The sequence below is a fragment of the Oncorhynchus gorbuscha genome, linkage group LG19, assembly GCF_021184085.1.
Source record: "Oncorhynchus gorbuscha isolate QuinsamMale2020 ecotype Even-year linkage group LG19, OgorEven_v1.0, whole genome shotgun sequence".
Taxonomy (NCBI): domain Eukaryota; kingdom Metazoa; phylum Chordata; class Actinopteri; order Salmoniformes; family Salmonidae; genus Oncorhynchus; species Oncorhynchus gorbuscha.
This window is the reverse complement of record NC_060191.1, coordinates 6,117,826-6,129,580: the sequence shown is the minus strand read 5'-3', so window position 1 is coordinate 6,129,580 and position 11,755 is coordinate 6,117,826. Positions and strand designations below refer to the sequence as shown.

Sequence of the window (11,755 nt, the reverse complement as noted above, 5' to 3'; positions counted from 1 at the left end):
GGGAGGGAGGGAGCGAGGCAGGGATGGAGGGAGGGATGGAGGGAGGGATGGAGGGATAGATGGAGGGAGGGATGATGGATGGAAGGAGGGAGGGAGGGATAGAGGGAGGGAGGGATGATGGATGGAGGGAAGGATAAAGGAGGGAGGGATGGAGGGAGGGAGGGATAAAGGAGGGAGTGAGGGATGGAGGGAGGGATAAAGGAGGGATGATGGATGGAAGGAGGGAGGGAGGGATAGAGGGAGGGAGGGATAGAGGGAGGGAGGGATAGAGGGAGGGAGGGATGATGGATGGAAGGAGGGATGGAGGGAGGGAGGGATAAAGGATGGAAGGAGGGAGGGATGGAGGGAGGGAGGGATAAAGGAGGGAAGGAGGGAGGGAGGATGGATGGATGGATGGAAGGAGGGAGGGAGGGAGGGATAGAGGGAGGGAGGGATAGAGGGAGGGATGATGGATGGAAGGAGGGATGGAGGGAGGGAGGGATAAAGGATGGAAGGAGGGAGGGATGGAGGGAGGGAGGGATAAAGGATGGAAGGAGGGAGGGATGGAGGGAGGGAGGGATAAAGGATGGAAGGAGGGAGGGAGGGATGGATGGATAGAGGGATGGATAGAGGGATGGATGGATGAAGGGAGGGATAGCTGGAGGGAGGGATGGAGGGAGGGAGGGATAGAGGGAGGGATGATGGATGGATGGAGGCAAAGCTGGAGGGAGGGATAAAGGGATGGAGGGAGGGATAGCTGGAGGGAGGGATAGAGGGAGGGAGGGATAGCTGGAGGGAGGGATAGAGGGAGGGAGGGATAGCTGGAGGGAGGGATGATGGATGGATGGAGGCAAAGCTGGAGGGAGGGATAAAGGGATGGAGGGAGGGATAAAGGGATGGAGGGAGGGAGGGATGGATGGATGGAGGAATAGAGGGAGGGAGGATAGAGTGATGGATGGATGGAGGGATATCGGGATATCGGGAGGGAGGGAGGTGTAAAGGGATGGATGGATAGAGGGATAGAGGGATGGATAGAGGGGTTATAATGCTGTACAGGACATTGTAATATTACAGTAAGCCAGTTATGTGGCTTTTGTATTTATCATTGTGTGTTTTTCTCTCATGGACACACATGGACTCAAACATTTGCATTGACTGATGACATGATGTTGATTAATGAGGTGATAATTGATTGATTTCCTGTGTGAGAACACAGCTAGTGGGAGAACTGGTATGAACTGGTGAGAGTCTGTGTAGACTCTACTCATGTTGGTTTACGTGTTTATTCTTGACATTACAAATAAAATATATGTGTATGTAAATGCTGATGTATTGAAAATCAAAGCATAAAGATATCAACTAATGTTGAGTCGAGGTTGACTTGTTTTCTTTTTATCTACGTGAGGAAAAAAACTGGACTACATCAATAAAGTGATCCACACAAACCAATGAATGACATTTTATTGGCTAGTATTGCACTGCTTTGGTATTGGATTGTGATAGAGTGCTTTACAATAAGGTGTCAGTAATGACAGAGTGGATACATGGTTCTCACACTGTCTCTACAGTACACAACTATAGGAACTCAACAGTGTTCCATCTGAACAGTATTATACAGCCCACAACGGCACAGAACATGATCCGTGTCAAATAAAACACAGGTCCAATCTGTGGGGAGTGATTTCTCCCCTGATATTCACATACAGTTATAATAAAACACAGGGCTAATAGCAGAACTGAGAAATATGACTCAGACTGTTCATAACTGGAGTTACATGGACTGTGTTATATATATGTTGTTTGTGTGTGTGTGTGTGTGTGTGTGTGTGTGTGTGTGTGTGTGTGTGTGTGTGTGTGTGTGTGTGTGTGTGTGTGTGTGTGTGGCTGGCTAGCACCAGGTGTTGAGCGGTGGATTTATGATGTTTTGGGGTGTTTTTATGGAGACAACCCAGTGTTCTGTCTCCAAGGGAGTCCTCCCTCCTTCTCTCCTCCCCTTCCTCCCTTCTTCCTCCGCCCCTCCTTCCATCTCCGCCATCTTGGGCCCATCAGGCCTTGTTTTCCCAGGTTTTGGGGTTGCTATGGCGATTGCGACAGCGTTTCTTATTGGTGGTTGACCTCTGGAAGCGTTTGGGCCAGCCGGACCGCTCCCTGCAGAGCTCAGCTGGGATGGAGAGAAGAGAGAGAGGATGTGTGGGCTCAGATGTACATGCTGTCCTAAAGCCAGTAAGTGTTTCATGCACTCAGAATGTTATGTTGTTGTAATCCTAACAACGGGTCTAATGAAGTGCTATCAGGTGGACTGTCTTACCCTTCAGGTACTCATCCTGTTGGCAGACAGTTCTAACACATATCTCCTTGTTGATCACATAGACACGAGGGAGGCTGAGACAAACCAGGAGACAGACATCATTACACTATAATCAGAGCCCAGCTGCTGTCTCTAAAACATGCCTCTCTGTACAGGCTATCAGGTTGAAACCAATGAACTTTGACTGCATGACCAGGAGGCACTGAGTGTGTCTAGGTTTTCCTTATGGGAGAGAACCTGTTGTTGCAGTTTACCTGTAAAGGCAGAGGGAGTGGATGCATCTCTTGATGGGCCGGTGGACAGAGTACATCCTGGTGCAGGGGTACGTCTCTTCCCTACAGTCTAGCACAGAGGATACACACAACATCAAGATAACTCACACACAATGTTTAGATAACACTGGACACCCCTGGTCATCCCTGGCCGAACATTGTTTAGTGATGTTTCTGTTCCACATTGAACACCTCACTCACTAGGTGGTAGGGTAGAGACAGACACCTCACTCACCAGGTGGTAGGGTAGAGACAGACACCTCACTCACCAGGCAGTAGGGTAGAGACAGACACCTCACTCACCAGGCGGTAGGGTAGAGACAGACACCTCACTCACCAGGTGTTAGGGTAGAGACAGACACCTCACTCACCAGGTGGTAGGATAGAGACAGACACCTCACTCACCAGGTGGTAGGGTAGAGACAGACACCTTACTCACCAGGTGGTAGGATAGAGACAGACATCTCACTCACCAGGTGATAGGATAGAGACAGACACCTCACTCACAAGGCGGTAGGGTAGAGACAGACACCTCACTCACCAGGTGATAGGATAGAGACAGACACCTCACTCGCCAGGTGATAGGATAGAGACAGACACCTCACTCACCAGGTGGTAGAGTAGAGACAGACACCTCACTCACCAGGTGGTAGAGTAGAGACAGACACCTCACTCACCAGGAGGTAGGGTAGAGACAGACACATCACTCACCAGGTGATAGGATAGAGACAGACACCTCACTCACCAGGAGGTAGGGTAGAGACAGACACCTCACTCACCAGGTGGTAGAGTAGAGACAGACACCTCACTCACCAGGTGGTAGAGTAGAGACAGACACCTCACTCACCAGGTGGTAGGATAGAGACAGACACCTCACTCACCAGGTGGTAGAGTAGAGACAGACACCTCACTCACCAGGTGGTAGGATAGAGACAGACACCTCACTCACCAGACGGTAGGGTAGAGACAGACACCTCACTCACCAGGCGGTAGGGTAGAGACAGACACCTCACTCACAGGCGGTAGGGTGGAGACAGACACCTCACTCACCAGGTGGTAGGATAGAGACAGACACCTCACTCACCAGGTGGTAGGATAGAGACAGACACCTCACTCACCACGTGGTAGGATAGAGACAGACACCTCACTCACCAGGTGGTAGGGTAGAGACAGACACCTCACTCACCAGGCGGTAGGATAGAGACAGACACCTCACTCACCAGGCTGTAGGGTAGAGACAGACATCTCACTCACCAGGTGTTAGGGTAGAGACAGACACCTCAATCACCAGGTGGTAGGGTAGAGACAGACACCGCACTCACCAGGCGGTAGGATCGAGACAGACACCTCACTCACCAGGTGGTAGGGTAGAGACAGACACCTCACTCACCAGGCGGTAGGATCGAGACAGACACCTCACTCACCAGGTGGTAGGATAGAGACAGACATCTCACTCACCAGGTGGTAGGGTAGAGACAGACACCTCACTCACCAGGTGGTAGGGTCGAGACAGACACCTCACTCACCAGGTGGTAGGGTAGAGACAGACACCTCACTCACCAGGTATTAGGGTAGAGACAGACCCCTCACTCACCAGGTGATTGGGTAGAGACAGACACCTCACTCACCAGGCGGTAGGATAGAGACAGACACCTCACTCACCAGGCGGTAGGGTAGAGACAGACACCTCACTGACCAGGTGGTAGGATAAAGACAGACAACTCACTCACCAGGCGGTAGGGTAGAGACAGACATCTCACTGACCAGCTGGTAGGATAGAGACAGACCTCTCACTCACAGGCGGTAGGGTATAGACAGACACCTCACTCACAGGCGGTAGGGTAGAGACAGACACCTCACTCACCAGGCGGTAGGGTAGAGACAGACACCTCACACACCAGGCGGTAGGGTAGAGACAGACACCTCACTCACAGGCGGTAGGGTAGAGACAGACACCTCACTCACCAGGCGGTAGGGTAGAGACAGACACCTCACTCACCAGGCGGTAGGGTAGAGACAGACACCTCACACACCAGGCGGTAGGGTAGAGACAGACACCTCACACACCAGGCGGTAGGGTAGAGACAGACACCTCACTCACAGGCGGTAGGGTAGAGACAGACACCTCACTCACCAGGCGGTAGGGTAGAGACAGACACCTCACTCACCAGGCGGTAGGATAGAGACAGACACCTCACTCACCAGGTGGTAGGATAGAGACAGACACCTTACTCACCAGGCGGTAGGATAGAGACAGACACTCACTCACCAGGGGGTAGGATAGAGACAGACACCTCACTCACCAGGCTGTAGGGTAGAGACAGACACTTCACTCACCAGGTGATTGGGTAGAGACAGACATCTCACTCACCAGGTGGTAGGGTAGAGACAGACACCTCACTCACCAGGTGATTGGGTAGAGACAGACACCTCACTCACCAGGCGGTAGGATAGAGACAGACACCTCACTCACCAGGTGGTAGGGTAGAGACAGACATCTCACTCACCAGGTGGTAGAATAGAGACAGACACCTCACTCACCAGGCGGTAGGATCGAGACAGACACCTCACTCACCAGGTGGTAGGATAGAGACAGACACCTCACTCACCAGGTGGTAGGGTAGAGACAGACACCTCACTCACCAGGTGATTGGGTAGAGACAGACACCTCACTCACCAGGTGGTAGGATAGAGACAGACATCTCACTCACCAGGTGGTAGGGTCGAGACAGACACCTCACTCACCAGGTGGTAGGGTAGAGACAGACACCTCACTCACCAGGTATTAGGGTAGAGACAGACACCTCACTCACCAGGTGATTGGGTAGAGACAGACACCTCACTCACCAGGTGATTGGGTAGAGACAGACACCTCACTCACCAGGCGGTAGGGTAGAGACAGACACCTCACTGACCAGGTGGTAGGATAAAGACAGACAACTCACTCACCAGGCGGTAGGGTAGATACAGACATCTCACTGACCAGCTGGTAGGATAGAGACAGACCTCTCACTCACAGGCGGTAGGGTATAGACAGACACCTCACTCACAGGCGGTAGGGTAGAGACAGACACCTCACTCACCAGGCGGTAGGGTAGAGACAGACACCTCACTCACCAGGCGGTAGGGTAGAGACAGACACCTCACACACCAGGCGGTAGGGTAGAGACAGACACCTCACTCACAGGCGGTAGGGTAGAGACAGACACCTCACTCACCAGGCGGTAGGGTAGAGACAGACACCTCACTCACCAGGCGGTAGGGTAGAGACAGACACCTCACACACCAGGCGGTAGGGTAGAGACAGACACCTCACTCACCAGGCGGTAGGGTAGAGACAGACACCTCACACACCAGGCGGTAGGGTAGAGACAGACACCTCACTCACAGGCGGTAAGATAGAGACAGACACCTCACTCACCAGGCGGTAGGGTAGAGACAGACACCTCACTCACCAGGCGGTAGGATAGAGACAGACACCTCACTCACCAGGTGGTAGGATAGAGACAGATACCTTACTAACCAGGCGGTAGGATAGAGACAGACACCTCACTCACCAGGTGGTAAGGTAGAAACAGACACCAAAGCCTCCTCTTCATTCCAGTCACCTCTGTGGAGTTCCATCTCTACCAGCAGGGAAACAGCACAATCAGCATGGGAATAAACTCTACCCACGGCATGACTCACAGACAGAGACATATCATGTAACTTAATGTCTGTTGAAATAACGTGTGACCATTGAATAGAGGGCATTATTACCAGCCTGCGGGGCTTGGGCTACAGCTGTGAGGACTGTGGAACAGAAAAACATATGAGGGGAATGTTTTATGGAGTTAAAACAAACAGTGATGGACTCAAACCTAATTGAAGGTGATGATTTGTGTGTTGTGTTTGTCAGGGGTTACCGTGGAAACTGCAGAGGAGCAGGGCGATTGGAAGACTGCCCATCCTTGTAAGAGCTAGATGTTTACGAGCTGAAGGAAACAGGACCCACAAAAGCGCAAGAGGAAAATCGTTTATATGTTTCAATTCACACAGAGGAACTCTTCAATATCTCGACTTTACATTTCCTCCTTCTGCTCTGCCCCTGGCCCTGGCCCTACCTCTGCTGTTTCTAATGCAATGTATGCTCTTCTCTAAGGCAGTTGTAGAAATGTGTACCTGATGAAATCCAGGTAAATGAGCTAGATACAGTATATGTGCTGTTGATAGTATCAGTATATGTGCTGTTGATAGTATCAGTATATAGAGACAATCACCTCACTCTCTCTCTCTCTGTCACACACACACACACACACACACACACACACACACACACACACACACACACACACACACACACACACACACACACACACACACACACACACACACACACACACACACACACACACACACACACACACACACACACACACACACACACACACACACACACACACACACACACACACACACTCAGCTCTCTCCCTGCATCATTCCTCTTGTGATGTGTCAGTGTGAGTTTGGAGTCCAAGACATGAGTTCTCACAAAGGAATGTGTTTTTTGTGCCCTATCTGAGCACCCCTCTACTCCTCCTTTCTCGTACACACTCTTTTCATACACGTCTCTTTTCGTACACACTCTTTTCATACACGTCTCTTTTCGTACATACTCTTTTCATACGCGTCTCTTTTCATACACGTCTCTTTTCGTCAACCTTATTAAGAATGTTCTAAAGCGTCCGAACAGTTCTGTCACTCGATATGTTTAACCCCCCGTTCCTCCTTTACCAGCATCTTACCCAGGCCCTGAATACGTTAAATTGATTTAACTTGCTTTGACTCATTTATACACTCTTGTATGCCAGGGCACATAGCTTTCTAAAATACATTAGTTCTGAATGACATATTGTCATCCATGACCGAAGTTCACAAACAGTATTCTATTAGGATGACTTCATGAAAAGTTCGTTTTTTGCAGGAAAATATAGTTTGGTTTCTCTATGCATCTTTTATATATGTACTTCATGTTATTTATTTTAAACATTCTATATACAGTACTGCAATGCTACTAATGTCTTTATAGTCTTCAAAATTAAGAAAAGAACACAATGTTTTCATACTCACATCTTTTCCTGTCGTCCAAAAGCGTCCTTTGTTTTGAATATTTTGTCCTCTCTCCTTTCCCCTCCTTCTCTCTCCACCCCCTCCTCCTTCTCTCTCCATCCCCTCCTCCTTCTCTCTCCATCCCCTCCTCCTTCTCTCTCCACCCCTCCTCCTTCTCTCTCCATCCCCTCCTCCTTCTCTCTCCACCCCTCCTCCTTCTCTCTCCATCCCCTCCTCCTTCTCTCTCCATCCCCTCCTCCTCCTCTCTCCATCCCCTCCTCCTTCTCTCTCCACCCCCTCCTCCTCTCTCCATCCCCTCCTCCTTCTCTCTCCATCCCCTCCTCCTTCTCTCTCCATCCCCTCCTCCACCCCTTGTCCTCCCCTCATTAGACTTCTCTTGCTCACTTACTTTCCTCTCATCTAATCTGAGATTCAGGGAGAAGTGTTCTAGTCCAGAGTTGGTTTCGTATACACCCAAACAACACAAACTCATTATCAAAAATATATATCTGTTGATTTCACACGAACCATCACTAATAGTAAACACATCTATCAGCACAATGAACTAGGAACTTACCCTTTACAAATACAAACAACTGAAAGAATAATAATCAACACACGATGATAGGTAGAATACTGCATAATAAATAGCCCAGTATGCTTTAGAGCAGCTAAAGGAATATGTTGGAATGACTGGTACAGGTCTGGCAGACTTTGCGTTTGCAGTGATCCCCTTTCTCCACTAGGCGGGGCAGTAAACTTGGTGAGTTTTTTTTTTTTTTTTAATTATGAACACAACAAATACAAAAACAGAAATATACAAACAAGAGTACATAAAGCTAACAGACCTAACAGTACATAACAGAATTACATATCAAATACATTTTCAATTTGTCAAAAATTTTTATGGTGTGTTTTGCTTTTTTGTTTTTACATTTACTGATCATTTCAAAATAATATTTCAATTCTATCTTAAATAATGTGAAGAAGAGTTTGTTTTCTGCTCACTTCATTTTATGGATAAAGAATCTTCTATGAACAATAAACACATGAACAATGAAAGTTAAATCAGGGTCCATATCATTTGGATCAAAATAAAACATAACATCAGAGTCTCTCAGATTAACATTAATAGTTGTTTATTTTCAAATAAAATCTTCTAACTCACTCAAAAAACTTCTGATATAAGAACAGTTCTAAAATAAATGGTCAAGAGTCACTGGGTCACAACCACAAAGTACACATTTGTTATCAATATCTATTCTAAATCTGTGTATAATAAAGTTCTTTACAGGGTAGATTCTATGAATGAGTTTGTATGATACTTCACCTTATTAGATATACTATATTCACCAGACAACAACAGTGTAGTTGGTGAGTGTGGTCTCAGCTCAGAAGTGGCCAATTTTGGTTTTGAAAGAGCAGCAGTGTGTGCAGGCTTTTGTTTCAGCCCAGCTCTAACTGTACACCAACTTATCATGGTCTAGATTGAATGAGGCATGCCAGTGTGGGGCTGGAGTAAAACTTGCACGGCCTGTATCACTGTCCAGAGTTGCTTGTAGCTAAAGGTCACACATATTTCTGTATTCATGGGGTTCTTAATCCTGGTCCTGGGAACCCACAGGGGTGCATATTTTGATCGTGCCCAGCACTAACACACACCTTATCATGCTAATAAAGGGCTTACGTTAGGTTGGGTAGTTGAATTAGGTGATGGGCTGAAGCAGAAATGTGCTGTGGGACCCGAAGGACCGTGCAGGATTAAGAAACTAGAGTAGACAATTATATTGCTACATCAAAAGGCATTGCAGCAAAGATGAGTGAATATCATGACCGAAACTCCTGACCCTTTGTTTGATCCCTACTTGAGTTGAAAAGAGGGTTTCCACGGGGACCATTAATAGCTTGTATGGGGGAAACCTGATCACAGCAGGCTTCCATGAACTTGACCAATATAAATATTGTCACACATGCTACCAGAGTCACAGACAACAAAACTCTGCTGGCGCACTCTCTCCCAAAGTCACTTCAAGAGGGACACACACTCATCATCCCCCTGACATATCAGGGCTACATAGTCTCTGGGATGAGGCTCGGGATGAGGCTGGGGGTGGGGGGGGGTGAGGAGGGGTGAGGGGGAGAGAAGCGCTGGCCTAACAAGGTCAGGCAGGCATGGCTGATGACAGGTTGAGTGATGGAGAGATCAGGCCAGGGAACACACTGACCCGCCATTCTGAACACTCTGCTTTCACCCTGAGAAATAGGGAGGGAGGGCATAGTGAGCAAGACCCAGTCGGCAAGACATAGAAAATATGACTCTGCCTGATGTCCAGAGTGAAGGTACAGAGTGAAAGTTTAAACAACCTCTTTTATGGATGTTGAAAAACCCCCATTTAGCAGCCAGATCAAGGCCGGTCTGGTCAGATTGGCTCAGAAATCAACATCTGTAGACGTTAAAATCAAGGAATGGGGGGACTGACCCAATTTTTTACCAATAAACAACCTCCAGACTTGGCCTTTCTCCCCGCCCCTCCACAAGACTGCCCATTCTTGTCTGGTGCATATTTTCTCCACACAACCCCTTGTTAAAGATGCACTCTGGGATCTTAAGCACAACAAATTTGTATCATTTGCAAAAACTGGATTCTTAACATATCGCACAAATTGCATAAAATGGGATGATATCACACAAATGTGTAGGGTGGCAGGTAACCTAGTGGTTAGAGCATTGGACTAGTAACCGAAAGGTTGCCAGATTGAATCCCTAAGCTTACACGGTAGAAATCTGTTGTTCTGCCCCTGAACAAGGCAGTTAACCCAATGTTTCTCGGCTGTCATTGAAAATAAGAATTTGTTCTTAACTGGTCAAAAAAACAACAAAAAAAATCATAACATATCACACAAACTGGATGACATTGTACACAAAAAACAGGGACCAGTTTTGGCTTGTGACCACCACTAGTGGCTGAAATGATACAAAAGTTTGAGAGTGCATCTTTAACCCTGCAGCACCTTTCTCTCCCTCTCTCTTTTTATTCTCCTTTAGTTGTTCTTAGCCGCACAGGGCCACACAAGTGTTCCGTATCTATTTGCAACAACACAAACATGGCCTTAACTACACGAGGACACTACCTTGCATTGTCGATCTTCTGATCATTTGTTCATCACGCTGGGCTGCTGCCAGAACTGTGCTTTCAGCCTCTTCAACAGTGTCACGACTGTCTGTTGCTGGTCCCCTTAGATTAGCAGATCACAGCGATTTCTCCATAGAACAGCGCCATCTTCTGTTCGTATGTTGTATGACCTTGGCTGTACTTCCGTACCTGTTCCTTTTTGTGTCCATGCGTGTGTTTCGTCTTTGTACCTCATGTTGTCACCAGGTTGGAGTTCAGATAGGTTTCTTGTCCCTCTGTCATTGTAGAACTTTTGATTTGTTTTCGGTTGTTCTTTGAACTTCCTCACTTTCTCTCTGTCTTTCCTTTTTAGGAGGTTCTCAGTGATGGGTCAGTTGGTCCTCAGTCTGCAACCCATGAGGAGGTGTGCTGGGGAAAACACCCAGTCAAGTGGCAACGTGCGGTAAACAAGCAGGTTCCTGTAGAAGGCAGTTCCACTGTCTTTTGCGTTGTACATCAGTCTCTCCACTGTCTGAACAGATTTCTCCACGAGTCCGTTCGATTGTGGGAAGTGTGGACTTGACGTAGCCTGGACGAAGTCCCAGTCCTTGCTGAATTGTTTGAACTTTTGCATTAGAGAATTACGGTTTAGTATCGCTGAAGACTTCACTTGCCACTCTGTGTCTGGATAATATGGTTTTCATACACATTACCTCAGTGTCTGAGGTGGTGGTGTTCAGCCGACAAACCTCTGGATACAGGGAGTAGTAGTCTGTAAGAACAAGGTCATCCATTCCATTAAATCAAATCTAATAAGAGAATATTTAATAAATAAAATAAAGTAAAAAATAAAATAAAAAAGTAACACAATAAAATAACAATAATGAGGCTATATACAGGGGTATTGGTACCGAGTCAGTGTGTAGGGGTACAAGAAATAGTCATGTTTTACTTTTTGAGGATCTGAGGACCCATGCCAAATCTTTTCAGTCTCC

At 47.6% G+C, this 11,755-nt stretch overlaps 1 protein-coding gene across 1 annotated transcript; it reads right to left on the bottom strand.

Annotated features, from left to right (window-relative positions):
• Positions 1–1,786: 1,786 nt before the first annotated feature.
• On the bottom strand, positions 1,787–7,780 carry LOC124006435 (microfibrillar-associated protein 5-like). The gene is made up of 7 exons (XM_046316449.1): positions 7,669–7,780; positions 6,465–6,533; positions 6,319–6,351; positions 6,117–6,185; positions 2,542–2,629; positions 2,288–2,361; positions 1,787–2,140 (listed from the first exon to the last, which is right to left on the bottom strand). Exons 2-7 carry the CDS (start codon positions 6,505–6,507, stop codon positions 2,025–2,027), a joined length of 423 nt encoding a protein of 140 aa, XP_046172405.1. The 5' UTR covers positions 6,508–6,533; positions 7,669–7,780; the 3' UTR covers positions 1,787–2,024.
• Positions 7,781–11,755: the final 3,975 nt, after the last annotated feature.

Excerpts from the sequence above, each read along its gene's own strand:
- LOC124006435 (XM_046316449.1), bottom strand. The coding sequence starts at position 6,507 with ATGGGCAGTCTTCCAATCGCCCTGCTCCTCTGCAGTTTCCACG. Across the intron at positions 6,186-6,318 it reads AGCCCAAGCCCCGCAGGCTG|AGATGGAACTCCACAGAGGT; the intron begins GTAATAATGCCC and ends CCCTGCTGGTAG. Across the intron at positions 2,630-6,116 it reads TGTTTCTACCTTACCACCTG|ACTGTAGGGAAGAGACGTAC; the intron begins GTGAGTGAGGTG and ends CCTCTGTGCTAG.